Genomic DNA, 24,600 nt, shown 5'->3' with positions numbered 1-24,600 from the left:
CCATTCTTTTTCTTCCAGCTTTTTAATGTGACAGAGAGAACAAAAACAAAGTCCATTGGAACAGCTGCAATTTCCAGTGACAACCAGACACAGATCAAATAAAAAAAATAAAAGAAGGTTTTAAATGAAGAAAAGGAACCAAGGGACTGGAATTGGCTATTTCACACACAGAGTTGACAGAACATCTAAATGAAACTTTGCATTAAAGCACGACACCGGGTGTTATTTACAATGGGACTTGCAGTGTGTGTACATTTATACAGCACTAGCATCACATACAGCAAAGAAATTTATTTCATTTTGTTTCCTTCACAGTTCCCAGGCGTGATTCTTCCTAAAAGCAGCATTTGCTAATACAAGGGTGAGAAACGGGGAGAAACTTAATGGAAAATAAAATGTATAGGGCTCAAATCTACATAACCTAAAAATATCCTCTTGGGTTTTGTGTGCCCTTTGGAAAGTCAAAGGACTTTAAGCAGTAAATATAAATGGACCCAAGGCCTCCTTAAGAGCATCAGAGTATACTCTGCTGTTGGAGGTCTCAAAGCAGGACCTGGAGGAGACCGACCTGCACATCTGCAGAAAGCTCAGCTCCATGCAGCCTCACTTTGTGTCCCTTTGTGAATCCAACCTTGGGGCTGGACCACTCCCAGGCTTGGGAAACATCCCTCAGTGCCCCTCTTCAATATCACTGAAGGACATCAGGATGCCTGAGCACTTCCCAGTGTGCAGAACACCTGGCTCTGGGTATGGGTTCTCCAAGAATGATCCTTTTCTTAGTCCAAAAGATCCATACACCACTGTTTATAAACAATGTAGCATTTCAAGGAATTTCAAAGAATGATGTTCATATGGGCAAGAAGGGGATCACCCCACCCAGCAGAAGCAGCAGCCACCATCACTAGGACATAGCATAGCCAAAGGCAGTAACAGGAGCTGTCCTGCACAACTGAAGTAAATAAATTAATATACGACAACCTGTTAAATCAACAGGAGTATAAGGAGGCAGAACTCATTATAATACCACTGGTCTTTTATAATAGTATCAACAATGCTTGGTGTCCCTCTAAATGTCTGTGTCTGCATGCTCAGAAACTCAGCAAAGGTCTCCTCCTGTGACCCCCGTTACATGGCTGAACAGCTGAAGACACTGAGTCACAGCAGGTCCATTTGGGTTCCCTAGACTCACCTTTCCTATGCCACAATGTCTCTGGATAAGTGGCTGTACTGGTGTGCCACGCACCCATGAGGAGGTCCAGCTGTCCTCTAGAACAGAGATCTTTGGGATTTAAGGCAAGTCCTCTGTCTTGGTCCTCTGTGTCCCTGTTGCAGTAAAGTTCATGAATCTGTGGAAATAGCGTTCTGCAGAGATCTCCAGGGGACCCGTGGTCAGCAGTTTTCTCTGTGGATGGTCCAGTGTATCCAAGACAGAGACTGTTCACTGTGGCAAACGTGGGCAGGGGAACCAATAGAAGAGGCATGCTGGCCCTTGCACAGCAGGTGTAATGCTGATTTTACAGAAGAAATAAAGCTGAGCCATCAGCGGAGGTGCCTGATGAGAAATCTGCCCCTGAACAGGGCTCTGGGACTCTGGGACTCAGGCTCAGCCTATCAGGTAGCCCATGGCTTGAAACTGAGCCCAAATCAAACCAGAGCCAATGTTGAGGGGTCTGCACCCACCAACCATTTCGCTCTGGAAAGCAGCAGTGTGAGGCCTACGCTGATTTACACCAGGACAAGGACAATAAACACTTTGGGAGTATTGACTACGCCTGTTCGCACTGAAGTTGGATGGGAGGTGTCAGCTCGGGTGTCACAAAGGCAAATGCCTGAGCTGGAGCTGTTGCCCTGGATTTCTCTGTTCCTGAAGAAGCAGGGTTATCCAGGGCATCTTCAGCTCAGCACGGTGCCTGAGCATGGTGATATGTGTTGCCTCTGCCTTTCAGCTGAGAATAATGGGACCCAGAGTGATGAGTTCAGCCACAGACCCCTGACTTGTAGGTGTCTCAGAGAGGTGATACGAGTTCTTTTCATTTCTTCCTTCTATGCTCAGTGTTGTCTTTTCCCAGGCTCTCCTGTACCAGCTGCAGTGTGTGTTTGCTCTCTCCTACTATTAGGCACAAACTCCCTGGTCAAGCCAGGGATAGGAGCCTTGTGCCAACACACGTGCAACATCCCTTAGCCTCAAGTGACTGACCCATGGATTTTAGGGATGCTAAGTTTCTATAGTCACATGGGTAGCCCAGGTAACATTGATAACAAGATCCTATTGCTATTTACTTTGTCCCAGCTAGTCTGTGAAGTGAAGTTTAGCAGCCTGGAAGCCATTCTGTAAAGAGGAAAGGTTTCTAAGATTGGATATATTTCCTAATACTATCTTGCCATTTATATCTCCTCAAGACCTCAATTTCTTCCTTCTCTGAAAATTAATAGAGAAGTTTTGCAAAATAAATTATGTCATTAAGGTCACTGCACAATGGCAATGGAGAACAAAAATAGATTTTCTGTGAGCATTGGGTAATAAGTAACTGAGAGTGCTATGTAAAATAAATATTTAAATAAATAGGTTCTTGCTCCACAGAGCAGCACAAACGAACAGTCCAGCAAATGAAACAAAATTTCCCCCTCCTGTCCCCCAATTGTAATATGGTAATTGGCAAGCACAGCCGAACAAAATGGATGAAACCTAAAAGTCATGGTGATCTTTTGTGTTAAAATACATATTTAGCTGCTTCTTATCATGCAAAAGGACCAGATACTCTCAGAGAAAAAAAACATGTTCTGGGCTGGGATTCTGAACAGAAGCTGTGAACTGCTGCCAAAGGACATTATTACATTCACTCCTACCTTAGAGAAGGAACCTTGCTGTTTTGAAGATAAATAAAAAAAAAAAGGCCCTAAGCTACCCATAAAATGAAGAAATTCTGCATAATAAGTTCTGCTATTACAGCAGCTTGTGACTTTATCAATTTCATAAACCTCAGAATAAATGTCAAAAATCCCAAACAGCCCATTGTAGCCTCGCTACTCCAGAAGTGTTTAGCCCTGATTGACACAATGATGAAAGTGATGCTCATTAGAGGCTTTTGCCTTATCAGCAAGGATTTGCTGCTTGTGATCTAACCCTGCTGTGTGTCCTTCAGCTGCCCTCTGCAGCAGCACCTCACTGACTCCCACAGCTGCAGCGTGGGCTGGGCTGGTGCCAGTGTGAGTACAAGTGACTGTCCCTGTGCAGCCAAAGGCAGAGGTGTGAGACATCAGTCCTAGGCAGGATTTCAGCCTAGCCTTCCTTGGTTTTCTTAAAAAATCCCAAACAAACAAACAAGGGGGAAAAAAGCAACAAAGAGGATCCAAAGGAAGGTAAATAGGAAGATCATGAACAAAAGTACAAAAGAACTTTTTATGTCACAAAATATCCTGGTGGGACAAATTCCCTGCGCTATGTGATGGTTTCTTATCAATTCTGGTCTATTGCTGAGCTTGTTGAAAGAATCTAATTAGTGTTATCTCCTCTATTGTGAGCATTAGTGTGTTTTTGAACAGGAAGCATTTTATTCTGACTTCCCAAGTGAACATACTCTAAAATACACAACTCACTCTGCTCCTAGGTGCAACAGGACTTGTATGATAAAAAGGGCACACAAATTTCAAGAATGTTCTTCACAGGATATCAAACTAAACTGTGCCACTAAATGGAGAATTTAATGTTCTGTACAGTGAAAGCTTGCTGTGTGCATTCCCTGTGTAACAAGTTAAATGGCTTTAAGTAACTGTGCTTACAGTGTTTCAATGAGACCCAAGTATATTAGAAAGTCAAGCATCATATTCTTTAAATAATATGGCTAAAATGCTGGTAAATTCACAGTTACCATACTCTAGGTATTAGGCAAAAATCCCTTATTTACACTGGATAATATGTACACATTTGGTTTGTGGAATGCTCCAACAGCATATCAATTTCTCCTCTGTGAAAGTTGTAGGAAAAAAACTACAACTAATTAATCATTATAGAAATATATATTCCCAGCCATCAATACATTGAAATATTTGGTGTCTGGATATAAAGAATGAAGTGGCACTAAGTTGGTCATGACTCCAGATAATCTTGAATTATTGGGATTAGTTTTTAGTGTCTCTCTTAAAATCCTCTTAAGGGCACAGAAATTAAAAATTCTAAATTTTAATAGCTGACCACTTCAATGTGTATATGTATGTTTGCAAGTATGTGTAAATACATATATATATATATATAAAATTATGTAGATATTTCTCTCTCAGACCAAGAAGGTGCCTAGTGATTCTCTGTGCCCAAGTGAAGACAGTAAAGGGCTTTGAAACTCTTGAGTCTTCTGAGAGAGCCAAGCACCCATCCTTGAATCCTCTGGAAATCAGGACTCTCACACTATTCCAGGCGGTTGGGGTGGTAACCCCAAAATCAAGACACTGGGTCACTGGCCACATTTGTAGCTCTTGCCCCTATTGCTGGAGCTCACCTACAGCAGTTTGTTACCTGCCTCCCCTCGGATGCCCTTCGTGTCTGAGCACAGCTGATATGGATTGCCAAGGAGGGCTGGGCAGGGCGGGCAGTATCTCACAGCTCGGCAAAGGCAGGAGGGGGTGAGGATCTGCTCTCCTGTCGGACACGCTGGCGCCCGCACAGGGTCACACATGCACGGAGCCGCTGCTACGTCTGGTGTCCTTACAGTGGGATGGGGAGGGACAGGGTGGGCTCCCAGCGTAGGCAAGGTTGAACCCAAGCTCTGCAAGGGGTGTGTGGGAGCTGCATGCACCAGTCGTGGCTGTGAAAAGGTCAGAAACTATGGGGTTTTGTTTATATCCCTTCGGGCTCTTCAATTCCTCTGCCACCTCGCTTTGAGGTATTGACAGAACAGTATAGAAATGAACATTTTGGGTTTTCCAAACGTGGCTCTTTTTTGTTCTTCTTCTATGTCTGCCCCCCCTGAACCCTTGAGCCTCTGTTGCTCACATCAGGACCTGTTCTCGAGTCTCTGGCAGGCGCAAAGCGAGCAGGCCACCTCCAACCAGAGCGGAGGAGGCCAGAAGGATGGGAACCACCTTGGTTATCCCTACGAAGGAGGAAAAGATGGAGTTCCCCAGGATGGCACCAAACTTGCAAAGCCCGTTGAGGATGCCAAAGGCCGTTGCCCTGTGGGGAGGAAATGCAGAAAGCAATGGTGAGGAGAGAGGTTCTGGCATAACTACAGAAGGTCTGGATGGGTAATTTTGTGAATGCTCTTATGTTGGAAATAAAACTTAGCAGAATAAATAGATAGATAAATAGATGCTGTTGTTTTGCACATCTGTGTGAATGAGAAGAATGTCTGTGCACTCTTTTTTCCTTTCCATCTCAGATTCTTCCTAGCCCTAGAGTGGCCCACTATGTCAGCCTTTGCCTTCCCTAAAGGCAGCAGGACACAGCCTTGCTCTAGAACTTGTCAAACCTCTTCCAAGGGCTGCCTGGAGTAGGTAGTCACCACAGAAGCAACCACAGCTCTCTTCCAAATCCTGTTTCACCCAGCAGCTAAAAGCACACTACTTTCAATGCACAGTCCTTCTCCTTCCCTTCTGGCTTCCCCAACAGCCTGAAAAGGGCAAAAAGGCACTTATAATGACGTTGTAAGGAAAGCTTTCATCTGCAGCACACTCTTCTGAAGTTTCCTGTGTTGCCCCATGTCCCAAATCTTTCTGTGCCCAGGGTTGTCTCTGGGTTTTGGAGGGAAAGGCTGCCAGCGATGAGCCATGACTAGAGTCTGGGGGATGCAGTCTGAAAGCTCAGACCTGCATATACATCCATGGAAATGACAGAGGACTTTTTTCATTTGGTGTCCCTTCATGGGGTTTCGAACTAGATGATTTCAAGATCCCTTCCAACCCAAACCATTCTGTGATTCCATGACCCTATGATTTATCTGGCCATAATTTCCACAGGCCCACATGATCCCTGTGTACAACCCACCATGCATGCAGAATTATGTTTGCAGATGTCTGTGCTGATTCCATGTAGCTCCAGGACTACACAGCCCTGAAGGACTGGTGAAAATAAAATAAACAAAATAGAATAAAATAAAATAACCACTTCCCCCATCTACGTGTCTCTAGAGTGGCTTTTTGCATCAGAAACCAAGAGGACAAAGTCAGAATGTGGAGACTCAAAGGGGAAATATTCTGAGCACCTTTTGTCTGTGGGGTAGAGCTCCACGGTGATGACATCCAGGGCGTTCCAGGCAGCAATGCTGGCCCCACAGAAGAGGCACTGCCAGCCAATCATCGCTGACTCACTGTTGCCAAAAAAGAGGAAGAAGCAGCACACTGCTGAGATCAACATTGAGCCACCTACAGGGGAGAAAACAAGAGAAAAATGTTGGCACCAGCATCCCCTGTCCACAATTGAGCAAACACATTTGCTGATAAAGATGGCTTTCAAGCAATGGCATTTCATCCCAATAGGAATTAAATCTGTAAGAATCCAAAAATACCTTGATCCTTCCTATCTCTCATTCTCTGATGCTGGAAACCAGCTTGAAACTGTTCTCAATGATCTTGCTGATAGTCCTACTCTACAAAGATTCCGAAGACAGGCTTTTCCAGGCAGGTTTCCAGCATCTCAGACTTCCAGAGGGACCCAGGAAGAGCAGAGGTAAGTAAACATGAAAGTCAATGAAGAGGAAGCATCATTGTGAAGGCTTTTCAACTTGAGTTTCAAGTGATAAGCTAGTGCATTTCATATCATATTGAAGTTACTTGACGTATTTCTAGTCCCAATTAGGATAATTTACAGTCACTTGAATGAAGCACTTGAGGTCTCTTTTAATTATAAGAACATCATTAGATTTCATGGCACATTTGCACAGGAGCCATAATTTTATGAACACCACCAAGGGAGAAAGTGAGAGCATTCATGCTCAGTTAGGCACAGTTCAGATTTAGAAATATTAATAGCTACATCACTGCCTTCTACCCCATTGAGAATTTTCACCTGAAAGATGCAATTTTTGCAATATCACACTGTTTTCACTGGAAAGTTCTGTTATCACTGAAATAGCTCCATTTACTACCTGAAAACCAAACAATTTTCTTTGGTTTTTTTGGTTTTTTTTTTAACCAATTTGGCACCATCTGAAATAATTCAGGTGCTGAACTGGAACTAAAATGCTTCATTTTGGACATTACATTGCATCTTCCCACTGCAGTGCCCTGCTTATGAAAAGCTGTCAGGCAGGACCCCATGTCCACTTCTCCTCCATGGTACATGGCCAAACCACATCCCCATAGTGCAGTGGGATATTTCTCCCTGCTGAAAATGCACAGACCAGCATTAGGGTCATCGTGAGGGCACCAGATCCGCTGTTTTGTACAAGAGAAGGTTTGGACGGACGTAATAAAACTGAACTGAAGTCCCAGAAAGGCAAATAACACAAAAGCAAAATACAGTTTTCCTGTTAAGCTGACCAAAAATAATATGTTCAACAGAGTGATCCAGGTGGGATGCCAGAAGGCTGTTTCCATTGAAAATTCCATAGTGAAACGTTTCAGTGTGTCATTACCAATTTTTGTCCTGTGCTCTTCATTTTGCAGAAGAAATAAGCATTTAGGGTTCCAGCTGTCATCTCAATTCCAGATGAGAATGCTAAAATGCTGACATGTTTGTAGGATGGACAATCTCATTGTCATTCAGCTTCCTTTATTTCCCACATACCCTCTAGTTTGTTTGGGTCTTTTCCAAATTCACCACATGAATGCTCATTTCCCCCAAGGTACATTCCTGACACACCAATGGGGTCATCTTGCTCTACTTTAACCTGTCTGATGGTGAAGAAAAACCAACTTACCTTCCCTCTGTTCTCAGAGGAGAGAGAGGTGAGCTCAAGAGAGTGATTCATCCCTTACCCCTGAGATATATCCCTTAGCTGTCCCTTTGGGCATGATTCCTATGGTATCTGGAGAAAAAGGTCTGAACTCTGGAGGAATCAACAGCAGAAATTCTCAAAGTATTCACAGAGCTGATAAGGTGATAACTCGGTAACTTATTCCACAGTGCTAAAGGGTGGCACCTTGCTTGGCTGTGACATGGTCAGTTAATTTACCATATGGTCCCTGAAGCTGTTTGTACAATCATTTGAAAATCAGAAAAAATAAAAGAGGGAACTCTTGGGCCGTCAAGCTGCCACATCAAATAAAATTTGTGAATATTCATTGCTACAAGCAAAGTGTTCATTTATTTAAACAGAGGCTTTGGACTTCAGCATCAACTCAACAGCACTAAGAGGTCCTGCTTCAGCTCTGACCTGTGGATAAACATGAAGGATTTGACACAAAAGCCAAAATAAAATAAAAAGTAGGATGTCATAGACACAGAGAAAATCAGAGGGAGGAGGTGGGGAGGAGGTTACTTGCACACCATGATGGGGTAGATCACTTGCTTCAGCTCCTTTTGATATGGGGATGACTCATTCCCAGCAGAGCCCTCTTGGTGTGCAGATGCAGTGAGCTCTTTTTTTACAGGGCCGTGTTCCCACCCATGGCCTGTGCCATCACCCATTGTCCCCACTCACCAATCATCTTTATCCTCCCAATTTTGTCCATGAGCAATGCAGAGATGATGTTGCCTGGCAGGACAGACAGACTGCCAAGAAAGCTGACCAGGTAGATCAGGAAATCATTGTCCTCCTCAAAGTCGATGTGGCAGCCTTCCTTCTCCTTCATGAATGTGCTGTTTATGAGCCTGCAGTTGATGAATTTGTGTTCGTAGAGATCTGTGAGTGAAAGAGGCAAAGTCTTGACCCTGCTTGGCTGAACTCCCTTCATATAGCAGCAATGGGAGCCAGGATCTAACCAAATCAAAGACCCAAGAAAAGCTCCTCATCAAATGCAAATGGCCAGGGAGTTTCTATTTCAGTGGCAAACTCTAGCTGTGTCCTTGACTCCTGGTGCGTGCAGGATCACACACTCCTTTTATTTTTGGAGTCACCTGGACCAGTATTCCCATGACACAAGGACAGGGCAATGCAGGCTTTGATTTCATGGTATTTTAGTTTGTTCTTTATTAGAGTAGAAACGAAAAGCTTCTTTAGGATAAATTAATGACTATTTTACTACTTACAATCATCAACCACCAATTGGTTAAAATTATAGTTTAAGCCAAATTTACTGAATAGAGCTGAGAATTTTGCCATTACTTTAAGCTGTCAAGGTCTGAGTGCTGAATTTTGCATTTGCCACACAGCAGCCAGTGACACTGGAAGCCATGTGGTTAAAATCAACTAATGGAACAACCTGAAGGAGTATCACCCTCTTCTTTTTCCATCATCACTCTCATTACCCAGCACACACTCAAACTCACAGATCCCTATCATCCTTTTTCCCAGAAAATGGATAAAATAGTTATCTGATAAAATAGTTTTCTGATAAAATAGTTCCTAGTAACAGAGATGACACCATAGCAGGAATCCCATTACCGGTATTATAAAAGACAGTAGAGATGATGGTGCAGTTTTCAAAGAAGGTCTCACTGGATGTCACATCTTCAAAGTAGCAATCCTCAAACAACGAATCCTCAAATTTTACTTCCTTGAATTTCATACCAATAAACCTGTGGGGCAGAAAACAGAACTTCACTCTGTGCTTTAAGGTATTTTCTACACTGTGTAGTGTGCAGTGGCTGTCTCAAGAGACAGACACTAATGGTAATTTCTAGGGTCATTGACAGAAGAGGTGTTGCTTGGCTGCACAACTGTTCTTCCAACTCTGTGCTTACATATTTTGTGTTTTAGTAGGACAGAAGGATTTGAAGACAGGTTTTTTTTTAAGAGATACGGACCTTTTAGGATCTTTGGCAGTTTATTCCTCAAAATAATCACATCTAACAAAATGTGCTTCTAAGGACAAAGGGACAAAAATCCTCTCATGTTCAGTTCTGGGCCATCTGAAGAAATAGACTTTCATTCAATGCAGGGCATTTCCTTCGTGAGCTGACACTACTGCTTTCCTTATTCTCACCCTTCCCCCAGCATAAATAAAACCAGACATTATCAGGAGCCTATTGAGCCATTTGGTGAAAGGTTTCTGACAGTTGTTTAAACTCAAAGTGATTTTTTAAGTGAAAATGCAGTAGGGTTTCTGGAAAGAGTGGGGAGATATCTGAGTTCTGCTTGCAAGCATTTCTGTTCGAGGTCTATTGCTTATCGTGTAATGAAAACAGATTTCACTAAAAATAATAAACTGTGTCAGGTGATTGATTTCTCCTCTGATGGGAAGCTTGACATGTCTGACCTGACTGCCTGAAGGATGACACAATATTGATTTACCTGTGAGATTTTGCAGGAACACTGAGAAGATGTATTAGGTAATGCACAGGCATGTTTGGACGATGTAAGGAGCTATTAAGAACATGCATTATTGCTCTAGTTAAAGAGGCCATGACTGTCACCAAATAACAAAAACCTTCTAACATATATTCAGAAGCTTAATTGAATTGAGCACTTACAACACAGTGTAGTGTGATGGCTATTTACACCTTTAAATGAGCACTGCAGGGCTTCTTAACTGAACCTACTAAAAGAAATTATTAATGCACAAAATACCACAAGAAGACTATTCAAGTCTTTTGCTCCATGTAGAAGGTCTCATAGGTTATAGCAAAACTTAAAACTGTTCTGCATTTGCTCAGTAATAGCCTGTCATGTATTTGCTCCCAAAGGCTGTTAGAAGCCTGTTTTTCCTGCAGTTTGCTTTATTAACATCCATCTTTAAAAGAGTCAGATAGCAATGGCCTGGTAATCTGTGGATTTTTAGCTCACAGCCAAGGGCTGGAGGAAAAACACAGCTGTAAACCACATTGAGATACTCTCTGGGCATTTCTGGAATGCAGCCTGATCAGGTTCTGAGTTTTTGAATTGGAGAGGGACAAGGCAGGAGCACAGTGATGTACACCACAGTTTATGTCTTTGTCCAGTAAGGTGCTGAGCATCCCTAATTCTCAATGAAGTCAGTGACAGCTCAGTATTTCCTCTGGGCATAAGAAAAAGGTCCCCAGTCCCTACATTTGACTAACATCCACTTATCACCACTTTCTTTTGGGGAATAGGAATTGCAGGGCTAGGTTTTCACCACCAAGCACAGCTCCTTACTGCAGGGAAGGTCTCTGGAAGGACAGGAGGACACATATTGGGGTCCCCCACCAATGTCTATCAAATATATACCAAGGGAATGGAGACAAATAGTTTCTGAGGGAAGAGGAACAATCTGGCTAGGCAGTGAGATGTGGTTTCAGCTGTGACGATTAAAACAATGAGTGCTTTGTGTAACACTGAACATACAGTGGGAACTCCCCACATGGTGCAAGGCAGCTGGAGCAACATCCTCTTAAGTCTGTCTGAGGCAATGGGATCTCCACAGAAATTACACAGGGGTATTTTCCCACCCTTTTTATTGGGATTTTGAAAAGTAGTAATGGAATGGTTAGGATTTCTATTGCTGTGGGACACAGAGTGATTGGAGTCCAGGCTGGATACAGAAGAAAACCCACCAAGCTCAGTGCAAATAGGAGAAAAAAGGAAGGAAAGCAATGATGTTCTGCTGGAGCAACTTCACTGACTTCAAAGCATTAAAAGAGAAGGTGACACACACAGCTGTGGGGAGATACTGGCTGGAATGGGAGAAGCACAGCAGTGTGGCCATGGCACACCTCACACTAATGGGCTGCAGGATAGAGCCTGGAGTAATTCATATTGAGGACTTCAAGAGAAACTAGCTTTCTATTTTGGAAATATAGCAGCAGAGCAGTTTTATTACCAGTGATGGTCTCTGCTGCCCAAGCCCAGTAGATGTCAGTGTGGGCTAAGGAAAGAGAAATCATCTCTCCATCCAGAGCTGCCCAGCCCAGCCAGGTGGGCACCCACTGCCCTGATCCCAACAACGGGCTGCTGGAAACAGGACTCTTAACAGGCATCCCCCTGGGGTCTGGAGGTGCCAGTGACTGAGGCAGAGTATGTGGAAAAACAGGCTAAAAAGGATATCTGGCTTGTGGAAAACTGCGTTTGGGATTTGAGAGATTTAGACAGTGTGTCCAGAAGAGTAATAGAGAGGTTCAAGTCGATGGAAAATGAGAAAGAAAGAAAGAGCTTCCTAGACATTTATTTCTGTTTGAATACATTGAACCAAATTCTGTTCACTTACTTGTCATTCCTGTATTCCCCATTTCTATGGATCTGGTTTTCCAGGGTGAAATTAAAGGTAAAGTGGGACACTTCTTCCTCATTGAAGATCTTCACTCGCGAATCATATGCCTCGTCTTGGAGATAACGAATCATATCAGGGAACCAGACAATAAGGCCATAGTAACTAAAGCAGGACAGGAGAAATACATCAGGAATACAAGATACTTCCAATGATCTACTTCATAACTTGCAAACTTGTTAAACTTCTAATGCAAATGCATTTCTGACACAAATTCTTGCTCAGCTCTGACACAGGATGGAGCAAAGTGTTTCTTCACCCTAAACACTCCCCTAATCTCAGAAGCATGTTTGTCCATTCCCATTCACTTAAAGCAGGGCAATTCATTTAAGTTCCCCTTGGTTGGGGAATAAAGTAGTGTGCTATCCTTGCTGCCCAAGAGACTAGCAGAGCACTAAGAAACTGCAGATTTCTGCAAGTGTGAGGTTTAAGTGAGAATTAGACAAAATTTACCTGTAGTATAGATTTAGGCTCACCTGAATAGTTTTGATCTAGACTAAGGAACAGCTGAGAATCAGGCAGGATTGTATCTTTTTTGTTTGTTTGGACAAGATCAAATGAAAGATGTAGAGGTGAGAAAGTCAATATATTACTGCACTACTGACCACTTCTCAAGCCCTGATTTGTTCAAAGCACCTTGTATCTCATATAAGCAATTAGATGGATCAGTATAGGAGAGCAAAGCTTAGTAAGCAAAGACTCTTTAAAATATGACCAAGATTATTTTTGTAATAGTTTATTTAAATGTGTAAATAATTATTCAAACTCTGAGGGTCCTTTAGTTTCCTGAAGAAGTTAAAGTACCTTACCTTAAGGCCATTGTAAACCAAACCACAGCCAGCATCAGTGTGTTCATCCTGTACTGGGCTGTTAAACAATATAGCACATTGTCCCAGACCTACAAATCCACAAGAAGAAATTATCTGTCAGGACGCCCTTGCAGACACTCAACAGATTAATCTCTGAGTGCATCATAAATCTAATGTGAGAAAAATGGGTTCATTGGGGGAAGGTCAGATGTTATATAGTCTTACATTCAGTGTTTGTTCAAAATTATATTTATTGAGATAAATGGCTTACAGAAAGGTCACTTGTTCAGCTATATGCCAGGGTTCTTGATCTGAGCCCTCTGTAATGTGCTGGAGTGTATGACTAGGTCTGGGCTGGTTTGATGCTGTGTCTCTCTCTGGTTATATCAGTAAATGTGGTTATGAGACCCTTCCCAGACCTTCTGACAACTTGATCTTTTCAAGTATATGTATAGACCCAGAAGTGTTTTCAGACCAAGCTCCAAAGCTAACTGAAGAGCAAAAACCCAAACACAGCTGGCACTTTAGGAGGGATAAGATGGATTCAGGTAGGGAAGAAGCCAAGCAAAGCAAGAGGCAAACCAAGACCTGCTCCTCTTGGCCCATTGCAGAATATACTGCCAGGAACATGAGGGGATGTAACTCCTCATGCTCTTTACTTGCCACATAAATATAGTAATAGTACAGCACTTTAATCAATAATGACTCTCCTTTACATTCAGCTCGTCCTTTGAGACTAGAAGTTCTAACGAAAGTCCTGCGTGGGTATTAGGTGAGCAGCATAGCATGTGTGAAAGGTTAAATTAGGGAAGGAGACATTGTTTGAAACTCAGTCTCAGCAGGAACAAAGAGCAAACACGTTCTGAATCCACTGCAGGTGGTAATTTTACTTCTCCAGGCGTGGGGAGAGAGAATTAATATTTATCAGCTCAGGAGGAGAGCCAAGGGCTTGGGGCAGTGGCTGGTCCTGGAAGCTCTGCACTGCTGGACTATGATGATGCTCTGAGGGGCATTTTGGGGCCTGGCTGACAGCGTGGCAGCTTGCAGATGAACACATCTGCACAGAAAGAACAGTCAGATTATAGCCCTTTGCAAAAAACCTGCAGATTTTTTTGGGTGACAGTCAGTGTTTTAAGGCACAGTGACCTGAAGCAATGAGGCACTGGAGCCCAAAGCTCAAAATCCCGTGTGATGTTTTTTCTTCTCTTTACCTGTTTTAAAGTAGTCGTGATTCTGACCAGCCACCTCTGGTACCAGGTCCCTGTTGAGCTCTGGATTTCAATAAATTCATCTACTTGCTTTGGAGTTTTGATATAGGAAACCTGGAGAAAAAAAAGAAAGAAAAAAAGAAAGAAAAAAAAAATTGGACTGAAGTTTCTAGAATTGATCTTGGGTGGATTTAAAATTCTACCATCTTCTGGGCAGTGTTTCCACCTGATATCCCTTACTATCTTTTCCTTAAAAGTTAGCATTAACAACTGAGTTAATTGATTTAATTACAGTAAGAAACTATTATAGAAATAAGCCTGCCTTTCTTCCTTTCATCCATCCTTTCATCCTTTCTCTCTCTCCTTTCATGAAATATTTTAAGTGCATCATGTCCACTCTTTCATTTATTAGCTAATGTGCCTGTATATTACCTTATTTCTTATCTTTAGATTCCCACTAGAAATTAGGAGTAGGCAATTATAGTAAAAATGATTCCCAAGATCAGCCACTTCTATCTAAACTGTGCCCTCAGGATCTCTCTCTTCTAAGACGGTTAGTGAAATATTTCTCAATCAACATCTTTTAAATACCACTGGCAGAACTTCTATGACAAATGAATGTGTAGATGGGAATCTTTGCAGCTGAAAATGCATCCTGCCATCAAGTGAGCCCACACCACGCAATCAGTTTGCTTCACCAAAACACTCTTAATTTTCAAAGCTGAACATCTGAACTGGACTGGTCACGAAACCTTAGAAATGGGTCTCAGATATTTGTTCAGTAACTTTAAGTGAAGGATACATTCAAGGAAAACAAATCTGTTTGTAAACACATGAAGGAGGTGAAAATTTGCTGAATAAATTTCTGGGTGTGAATGAGCGCCTTGGCTCAGCTGTGGAGTCTCTGCGTTCCTCTTCCTGGCACTGTTTAAATGTCAGATCTGGGAAGTGTCCTGGTACCAGATGACTCACCACAAACTGCCAACTTCTGGCCTATCAGAAAAACACAAGATCTGACAGTTTGTGCTACACCAGCCACACTGATCATCTGCCTGTGTCAACGCATGTCAGTACATCTCAATTCAGCCGGCGCGCTGCACCTCGAGGTGTGATACTGAGATCAGCTCTTGCTGCAGCACTCATGACATTGCTGGATGGAGTAACAAGCACTAATGGGTGCTGTACAGCTGCTTCTTCATTCTCCCACTGAGCTCAGTCTCCTAGTGCCCTACTTTGTGATTCTATATATCTATATATATTTGAGCTTCAACCCCCATCTCAGCATTACAGTAAAGCCAGCTATGGATTTAAAGAGAAGGTCTCTCTCACCTTTGCTATTAGAGTTGGCATTAGTCAAATGGTTGGTAGCCAAAAATAACACATGCTCATTAAGTTCCTACCTGAAGCTGCACACAATTGTCATGCTCAGATATGAAACTTTGATTTCCTTGAAGGATCATTCCCAAGGGGCCCAGTTTCCTGACAACCCTGCTGAACATGAAGCTTTGCTCTCCTTCTTGATCAAAAATATATGTTTTACATACAACTGTATCTTCTTTTCTCCATCCTTTAAAAGTACAAATCAAGAGCTCTTCCCTGGCTGGCTCACCAGGAGTTTACAACTGAATTATAGTAATTTGCACCTAACCCCAGCATAAACCTGTTCCCTGATTCTACTATTAATGAATCCACTGGTGTGGCCTTTTTCACAACAAGGAGCAGACTAATGAGTAATAGCCACTCATCCCACTTTCCCTTGGAGAGATTAAAGACTGGGTGTGAGGCAGGTGGAGTTTGGAAAGCTCATTAGAAAGTACATGAAGTTTAATCAGAGTTTGATTAGAAGCCAGAATGGAGAAAGGAGTGACTCAGGTCTCCCATGTGACTAATATCTCTCTTATTTTGTTTTAGTCTCTTAGAGCAGACCAATTAACATGTGTGCAACTGGAAAATCACTGGTCTGTATGATGTAGAGTAACACCAGGAACAGTAAGTACTCAGTGCAATTCCCAGACTTGATTAATTCTTGAAAAAACAGACTGGCACCTAAGTTTAAATATACATAATGTATCTCAGAGTCCCTTTTCTGATTGCTGGAGGAGATTACACTGAAAGAGCCCCAAGGAGGAATAAAGTGGTGCTGTGCTGCACCAAAGAAGGTTATGTCCATCTTTTCTTTTCACACACTGATGGCTTTGTTAAACTCACCGTAAACACCCTCTCTGGCTCGCCCTTGGCCCTCATGTTGGTGTCGTGAACTTGCTTGAGGATCATCCAGGCTTCATCATGTTTACCAATCTGAAAACACCAAAGAAAAGGAAAACAAATGTTGGAGATACCAGCTCTTTAATATATCAAAGCACAGAGAGAAACCAATTCTAGAGGTCCAGCACAGTGGAGAAGCACACAGACAGCACTGGCTGCATTAAATGTGAAGTGCTGAAAGCATGGCTGGTGTTCACAGAGTGCAGCATCTCTGTGCTGGAGAAAGGAGTTGTCCTAAAACTGTCTGAGGCAGAAAAGGGGTCAAAAATAGAGCTTTAAAACCAGATGAAAGAGGAGGTGGATGAGGAGACTTGGACTCTTACCCCAACTCTGCTAAAGGCTTGCAGGGTTAAGTTGAATTAGATATTGCTACATTTCACATCTGTGAATTGGGAATACAGAATAACTTGCTTAAGATTTCTGAGGTTTATGTATTTTACTCAGTAAAATGTACTCCTTCCTTTGCTCTTCCACCAGGATTCTGTAGTTCCATGCCCAAATTCTGTGAGATGTTTTCAAAGTGCCTTTGCTGGACTTATAAAATTCCCAGTCCTCACCACCTTCTTTCTGAACTCCATCCATCAGTGACACACTAACCATCAGTGATTGACCCCATAGTCTATAATCTTTGGGGTTTAAGCAGTCTGTGGAGCTAGTGCAGACATGTAGGAGTGGCTCTGCCTCTGAGCTTGTGCTCTGTGTGTTTGATAGGACAAAGAAGGACAGACAGTGACACATTAGGGACCTCCTGTCCTCTGCTGATGTCCGACTGCAACGTTCAGATGAATCATCTTACCTCCAGCAAAAAACGTGGGCTTTCAGGCATGAATTTCAGTGCCACCAGGGAGGCGATACAGGGCAGAGCGCACACGAGTACGAAGACTCTCCAGCTGTGGAAGTGGTACTTGGTTCCCATACTGAACCCCCAGCCTGGAAACAGCAAGAGCCAACAAGTAAAAATACTGACCAGGCATTCTGAGTTTTTCTCTCCTAAAGCAGCTCTGAACTTTACAGCTCTGTATGACATGAGGACAGGTTGAAAGTTTTCTATTCTTAGTGCTGATGGCTCTTGGAGGCTCAATAACATGCTCAGGAGATAGCAGCGAGTTCATGTTCATTACAAAAATTGGAACATGCTTGCTCAGGCTCCGCCCTTTTAAAAACCTTCTTTTATCTTTGAGTTTAGAAATCACCTAATGATTAGAAAAGCTCTGTGCAGCTGTAGGCAAATAAGGGTGGGAAATGGTACAGGAAATCAGGGCCATAATTTATTGCTGCTCAGTGATGTTACCGAAAGTTTACAGAGGTTAAATGTCTGATCTGAGAGGCACGTTAGATACGGCTCCTTTCCATCTCCTGCATCACATATGTATTAAACATTTCATGGAAATGAGCTAGGAAGGCAAGTTTATTTTTTTCTTGACCTACAAACTTGAGATGGGATTCAAATTTAGAAGAATCCAAATCCTAATCCTGCATTGGAGATTCCTCCTCTCCTGCTTTTTTCCTGGTGTCTGACCAGGCTGGGTATTCCCTTGCTAAGGACTGGAAAGTACAGCGTCATTCTTACATTGCTCCAATTACTTTCCCTAGGCTCAAATCTCAGAAGTAATGTTTAATTCACTCTTTTTTTCTATAAACGTTTCTAGTCACATAAAAAGAAAATCATCAAGCAATGGTTTGTGCAGAGGTCTCATCTGAGCCAGTCATGGTGTTCTAACAATTTTACAAAGTTCCAAAATAGTAGGTGGAACACTGGAAGTAAAAAAAAGAGAAGCTATAAAAATATAACATCAAAAAGTCATCTGAAAAATAATTGTAATGTAAATACATAAGGGCTTACTAAAGCAAACGTAGTTGCAGATAATAGAATTATTTCTAACCTGACACTGCTGCACTAAGTTTGCCTATTTGTTCCAAAAGACTCTGTCATATCAATCAAAAGCATGGACAATTCTTTATACTGAATGTGCTTTAAGCATGCTAAAAATGGATTGATAGATAGGTAAATGTTAGTGGTTCTCTTCATGGTTTTTGTGGACTGTCCTACTTTCCTCAAAAAGGATTTTACAAACAGCTGGTGTCACTGAATACTGAGGAAATTAATCTTTTCCAGTAGATATTTGCTTCTGATATTTTCCTGGTTATTTACAAATTACAAGGCATTCCATGTGACATGCAGACTTTCGCCCCTCAGTGCACAAATATGTTTAAGTTTACAAACATCTACTTTTTCATTTGCACTTTCAGGTCTGGGCAGGGAACCTCTTCCATTCCTGAACACATTTAGGTGAAGTCAGATGTGACTTCAGTCCATCCCATGCAGGGCAGATGTGTCACCAGGTACACAGCCCTGAGAGTTTGACACTTAGCTAAGGGAAAGCATATGTGCTCACCTCATTGCTGTCATTCATAGTATCCAGTAATTCCCTGATTAAAGTAATTTATTTTTGATAACTGGATCAATTTTTGCAATATAATCTCAGTCCATTTTTCCCATATAGATTAAGAGCTCAGGCTCTGGCAATGTGATTCAAGGGGTGTGTTTGAAGCTTTTGATGGAAAATAGCCCTCATCAGTCCTATTTACAGCCCTAGTATCAATCAGTCAGTCATGCAGTCAATTTGTCAGACCTTTCCCTGCACTTCAGATATCTGTTATTTTCAGTGGTGTTTATGCTGGGATGTGTAAGGACTGACTATCTCTACCTGTGCAGGGGCTTGGGGTAGTGTAGAGATGCAGGAATGTGGTTGTAGAAAGTCAAAAGCTCAAAGCAATTACCGTAATGTGGGATGATGCTCCAAGCCATTGCTGAAGCATAAATGCCACCAATCATCCAGAACATGCAAAGCCAGCTCAGGTGTTCCCCCCTCTTCTCACGAGACAGGAATTCAGAGAAATAGGCAAACACGATGGGGAGGGTACCCCCAATACTGAGGAGAAAAAACAGCACATGGGGAGAATGAGAGTCTTCTTCAATGGCTTTGTAGTTAGGATTGAACATATCAAGAGGGGAGGTCACAACCACAGATATGCTGCTCAAAAGTGAGACTTGGAAGGAAAATGCAAATCTCTCTTTGGCTGGACTAGCTTTAGACATCAAAGATAAACAGGGTTCTCATGCTCTAAAAGCTGAATTTCCTGTACAGTTTGTACAAAGCCAGTGTAATACCCTGCTCTTCACCTAGACATCTTCTCTTGTAATTCTGTGATCACTCATTTTAGGGAGGCAAAATACAGGCAGGCAATTGGAACTGCTGAGGGTCTCACTGGAGGCCTTGGTAATCAGGACTGTAAATTGAGGTGGGCATTTATCAGTCTCACTCACCTTCCTGTGCAATTTGGGCAGTACCAGAAGAATGTCAATGACCAAACTTTGCTGCCACTAGTGCTATAAGGTTCAAGAGTGTGGTAACACAACCACACGTGCTAAACAGGAGTGCCATCCCGGCTCAGGACCAGGGATGTTTCTCCTGAGCAACCTTCTTTCTCCCACCCCACACTCCCAAACTGCCCAGCTGTGGTGAGACTCCTCCAGGACATGGGATGGATTCACCAGTTACCCACCCGAGGCCTGAGATAAGGCGGCAGAAGAGGAAGAATCCGTATCCCTGGACGAAGGAGGAGAGGAAAGCAAAGGCAGCATTGATTGCAAGTGATATGATGAGGCATTGCTTTCTTCCCAGTTTATCAGCGAGGCCACCCAGCAAGACAGCCCCCACCATCATTCCTAAGTAGACTATCAAGCCTGCAAGTGAGAGAGGGAGAGAAGACAGTGAGTTTGGTAACCGGGTGGAAATAGTATGAAACGTAGAAGCAGATTTTAAAATGCCCATACAGCAGGTGATGTTGTCCCAGCAAACTGTGCAATAAGGATACCCCCATCTCCCCAGATCTCAGGTGCCAGAAACTCTGTCCATTGGTGAATCCTAATTTTCCCATCTCATGCCCATGATCTTGCATCACTCCCTGCTGCACCTCAACATGCAATATGGACATACCCTCATTTGACCGGACTCACATCTTTCCTCCCCAACCTCACTGCTCACATATCCCCTGCACGTAAGCAATGGCCAGGCATAAGCAGCTTAGGATGCACGTGTCCCAGCTATGTGCCACCAACAATACAACAGAAGTCTAATGTCTTAACTCCTCTGACCCCCCTGAGCCCAGCAGGATGGAGGATATGTAGGGAGAGGCTCTGTCAGGCTGCTGTTTATGTTCAAAAAGCTGTGAGAGTAGAGGGACTGGTGAAGCACAGCTAAATCTCTTTGCATTATTTCATCTCTTTCACTCTCTGCCTTTCACAGCTGTATCTGAAAGGATCAGTCTGTTACCCAGACTCACCTTGTGCAGCACAGTTACTTCCTTAGTTACTGAGCCAAGACCTGGCATCTAACTATAGGACACCTTGCTCAAGACTGCAGTCTTGACCTGAAAATTTCAGGAGAAGGTAGAACTTGTCTTGACAGTTTGCTCTACAGATTTATCAGTCTGCCACTGTTAGGAAAAATGGATTCTTCTTTTTAACTTGACTTCTTAGATCTTCTACTATGCAGTCCTCAAAAGACAGTCTCAATGACTCATTTAGTTCCTGGCTGAATAGGAGAGAATGGGTTCCTTCTCCAAACAGTCTCTCTGTACCCATCCCACTGTGTGCTTGCTACTCTAGCCTGGAGATTGTAGCAGTTGTCCTTGGCTCTTCTACTGCCACTGCTGCCAAAAAGGCCAGAGGTTATATTGCCTTTTCCTTTATGAGGGCAGCAGTGTAAATAGCACTAATTAGTAATGTTCAAAGGTTAAGGAATTTTTTTTCATTTATTTTATCTACTTTCCAGATGTTGTCCAGCAGAAAGTGGTGACGACTGTGTTTCCTGGGAAAAACAGAGGTTCAAGAGTCTGCTCCCAAGAATACCTCCTGTATCATCTCAGACCCCAGGATTATAGTCTTTGCCTATAGGATGCAGAGTCCTGCTGTGGAGATCCTGATGGAGCCTGATCACGGCTGGATGTGATCCAGATGAACTTAGCTATTTCAGGATGGAGAACATCTGCTTGCTGGAAAGCAGAACTTGCAGTGCAGAGAGTTCTTGAAGGAAAAAAAAAATGATGCTTGAGGATGTTTGGAGTCTGGGGGCATGTCAGGTTCAAGACCCAGCTGAGCAGGGGCTGAAGCAAAGCAGCAGTGCTCCTGCATCCCTGGGCCCTAGTGAAGGCAATGGATGCTGAGCAAGTAAATACACTGCCTTAATAGGAAACATTCCTATTCACTGACTGAACAAATACAACTGAAAGAAACATTTTTCAGGCATGATTGACCCTTTGGAGGGTCATTTCTCACCTTGAACCAAGTTTACCTTCTCTGGAGGCCAACGTCTGCAGGAGGACCTGTTTTGTCAAACACATCACTTGGGAAACAAGGTGACAATGAAATTTTTGCAACTCATTGTTTAAACAAAACAATCAGTCTGGTGGCTAAAGTCTGCTCTATGCCACCCAACAAAAGGGCTAATGCAGAGAGTTACTTGGCAGCTGATTCTTTCTTTTGATTGCAAATGCCTGCACTTGATTTAAAAATGCATTACTAAATTAAAAGCTAGGCAGCAGAGATCCATTGCAGCATTTGAAGGACACTTGTCTCACACTGATCAGAAGTGGAAAAGTTCAGATTCTGAAATCTCCCTGTTCCATAGTAGGGTCACCTCTCTGAGTGGTTCTTTCTTTTCTATCCACACAATGCCTGTCAGGCAGTCAGGATTTTGTGTGTCAAAGGCAAAAAATCTGTTCTTGCCTATTAGAAGCCTTTGTACCAGAACCATGGCACAGGATTTTGCCATCCCAATTGTACCTTCACCATGAGCACGTGGCTCTGTGAAACCAATGCTCGCTCTCCCTGCCCTACCCTCCTGACCAGAGCTGTCCTTGTGAGGTGATCTGAAGGTCTGTAAAGGTTTCAGATACTGATCTGAAGCGAAGATACACACACATCTGAAAGTCTGGGATCTCTATTTCTATTAACTTTGACCTTCACCTCGCTCACTGAAGTGCAAATTACAATGGTGAGCCAAAGCAAAAACTCTTTTAGTCCAAAACCTTTCTGAAGAAGAATCTTAATGCAATGCTGTATGGCTTAATGCTTTTACCACAGCCCCTGAGCTGCATTTAATGGAGCAGCTCTGATGGCAGCCAGCAGATAGAGGTGATGATGAGCCCTGTGTCTCCTCTCTGGTGCATCGCTGGCACCCATCTGACAGCGAGTCCTGCCAGCACTGCCAGACCCTGATGAGGAAGAAAAAATGATCTGCCAAACTTAATTTTTTTAATTTTTATTTTTTTTCCGGAGAAAATCCCTGGATGGCAGATGTTCATCCAAATCCTCTTAGTAAGAGAAAACATCCCAGGTCAGGAGGAGGTGGAGGAGATTGTTACTCTCTTCTAGCTGGTGGTTTGTTGCAGCTGGATGCTGTGACCGGCACAGGCCAGGGTAAGAGTGGGCTTAGCATAGGATGTGGCAGTGCTTGAAACTCGACATCAAGAAGTGAAGTGAAGCTGCTTTTCTAGGTAAACCCCTGCAGACTCTGACTGTGAGCCCAAACTTGTGATGGAAGGGAAGTTTACACCTCTGCAACACAGCATCCATCAAACAGTGAGCAGCATAAAACACAGCAGAGCTGTTAATGTCATAAACTCATTCAGAGGATGTTGCTTTAATTAGTTATCATATATGATAAACCAACTAATGCATGATCGCCAAGAAATTTAAAACCATGAAAATCTGTAGTAAAGGAAACCTCAGGGACAATCAGGGACTGTCTGCTTGGCCAGGTTCTGAGGGGAGGGATCCTTGTTATGGGAATGTGTATTTCAGGGTTGAAACAAAATCAGAAGGACACTTCATTATAATGGAGAAGTCTTTTTTGGAGGGGAAGATTGCATGTTCTGGCCAAAATAATTAAAATTTTTGGGGCAGCTGCTATAAAACAGTCTGTCAGCTGATGGATCTCAGGACTCAAAGTGCAGAACAATGTCTGCTTTGCAGATTGCTGTGTCCTGGAGTAACAAGAAGGTGGCAGGGACCCAAAGAGGAGCAGAACAGTTACTCATACAGTCTCCTTGCAGGAGAGACAGTCTTCTGGAGAACACAGTGATGGTTGCTACCTCTGAGAGAGACCCAGCTCATATCAAGGAAAGTCAAGTTTTAAGGAGAAGTAATCCAAGAAAAGTGATCATGAAATTGTATTTCCTCTGCTGGGTTACTTCTGTCCATCAAATATTCTATGGCACAACAATACAATGGTCTGCACCAGAATCTTGACTTCTAACCTCAGCTTCAAACCATGCAGACCTACACTGTGCTAGGAGGGCTCAACTTCCAGACTGACACATACAGTGCTTAGAGGAAATGGTAAAGGCAGCTCTGAATAATTCATTATTTGCAGACTATTCCACGAGTGCTGGAGTATAATGAATGCCTGCGGGAAGGTCTGCAACAGCCTCCCTCCCATAAAAGTGGTGGAAAACCAAAGAGATGAAATTCTAAGAATAAATTTTGGGTTATGACTCACCCAATGCTGAAGTTATAAGGAAAATATGTGACCACTGACTGGGCTTATTCCCACTAGAAAAGAAGTAACATATTCAGCATTTTCACACTAAGAAATTTATTAGCCTTTACTGAAGTTGTGAGCTCCATGTTAGACAGGAATTGTGGATTTAAGATCTGAAGTTCTAGGGATATGTAAAAGAATATAATGCAGATATGGTAGACAGTTATGTGTCTGCTAAACTGTATTTTTGCTATTTCAATATAATTAAAAGTAGACTTGTAAGGGTTTCAGAAAGAAAACAAAAAATTCAAGGTTTACCTAAATCTCCATAACAAGCATGAATTTCTCTCATTGTTAGTTAATGGGATTAAAGTTCTTAAAGAAGAGGAACATCTGAAAATAATCCCTTTTAAGACAGGACAAAGACTTGGGGAATAAATAGAAAATTTTAGCAGAAAAAAACAAAAAGCTCAATGAGAAGAATTAGTCCCAGAGTCCTTGGGGCTGCCAGGAAGG

General features: G+C 42.7%; 1 protein-coding gene across 3 annotated transcripts in view; it reads right to left on the bottom strand.

Annotated features, from left to right (window-relative positions):
* Positions 1–3: 3 nt before the first annotated feature.
* The window catches only part of SV2B (synaptic vesicle glycoprotein 2B), a 68,475-nt gene continuing 43,878 nt past the window's right edge, over positions 4–24,600 (bottom strand). For all 3 annotated transcript variants that reach the window (XM_039385925.1, XM_027719887.2, XM_027719885.2), the window contains 11 exons: positions 20,105–20,285; positions 19,319–19,470; positions 17,334–17,467; positions 16,481–16,570; positions 14,276–14,386; positions 13,065–13,153; positions 12,196–12,360; positions 9,477–9,610; positions 8,574–8,774; positions 6,195–6,354; positions 4–5,167 (listed from right to left, as the gene is read on the bottom strand). In XM_039385925.1, coding sequence (XP_039241859.1) covers positions 4,984–5,167; positions 6,195–6,354; positions 8,574–8,774; positions 9,477–9,610; positions 12,196–12,360; positions 13,065–13,153; positions 14,276–14,386; positions 16,481–16,570; positions 17,334–17,467; positions 19,319–19,470; positions 20,105–20,285 — 1,601 coding nt within the window. In that variant the 3' untranslated portion in view covers positions 4–4,983. The remainder of the gene's footprint in view (positions 5,168–6,194; positions 6,355–8,573; positions 8,775–9,476; positions 9,611–12,195; positions 12,361–13,064; positions 13,154–14,275; positions 14,387–16,480; positions 16,571–17,333; positions 17,468–19,318; positions 19,471–20,104; positions 20,286–24,600) is intronic.

This window comes from Pipra filicauda, unplaced genomic scaffold (genome assembly GCF_003945595.2).
Source record: "Pipra filicauda isolate LSUMZ 115617 unplaced genomic scaffold, ASM394559v2 scaffold44_size3831614_pilon, whole genome shotgun sequence".
Classification (NCBI taxonomy): domain Eukaryota; kingdom Metazoa; phylum Chordata; class Aves; order Passeriformes; family Pipridae; genus Pipra; species Pipra filicauda.
This window is presented reverse-complemented; position numbering and strand designations above follow the sequence as displayed.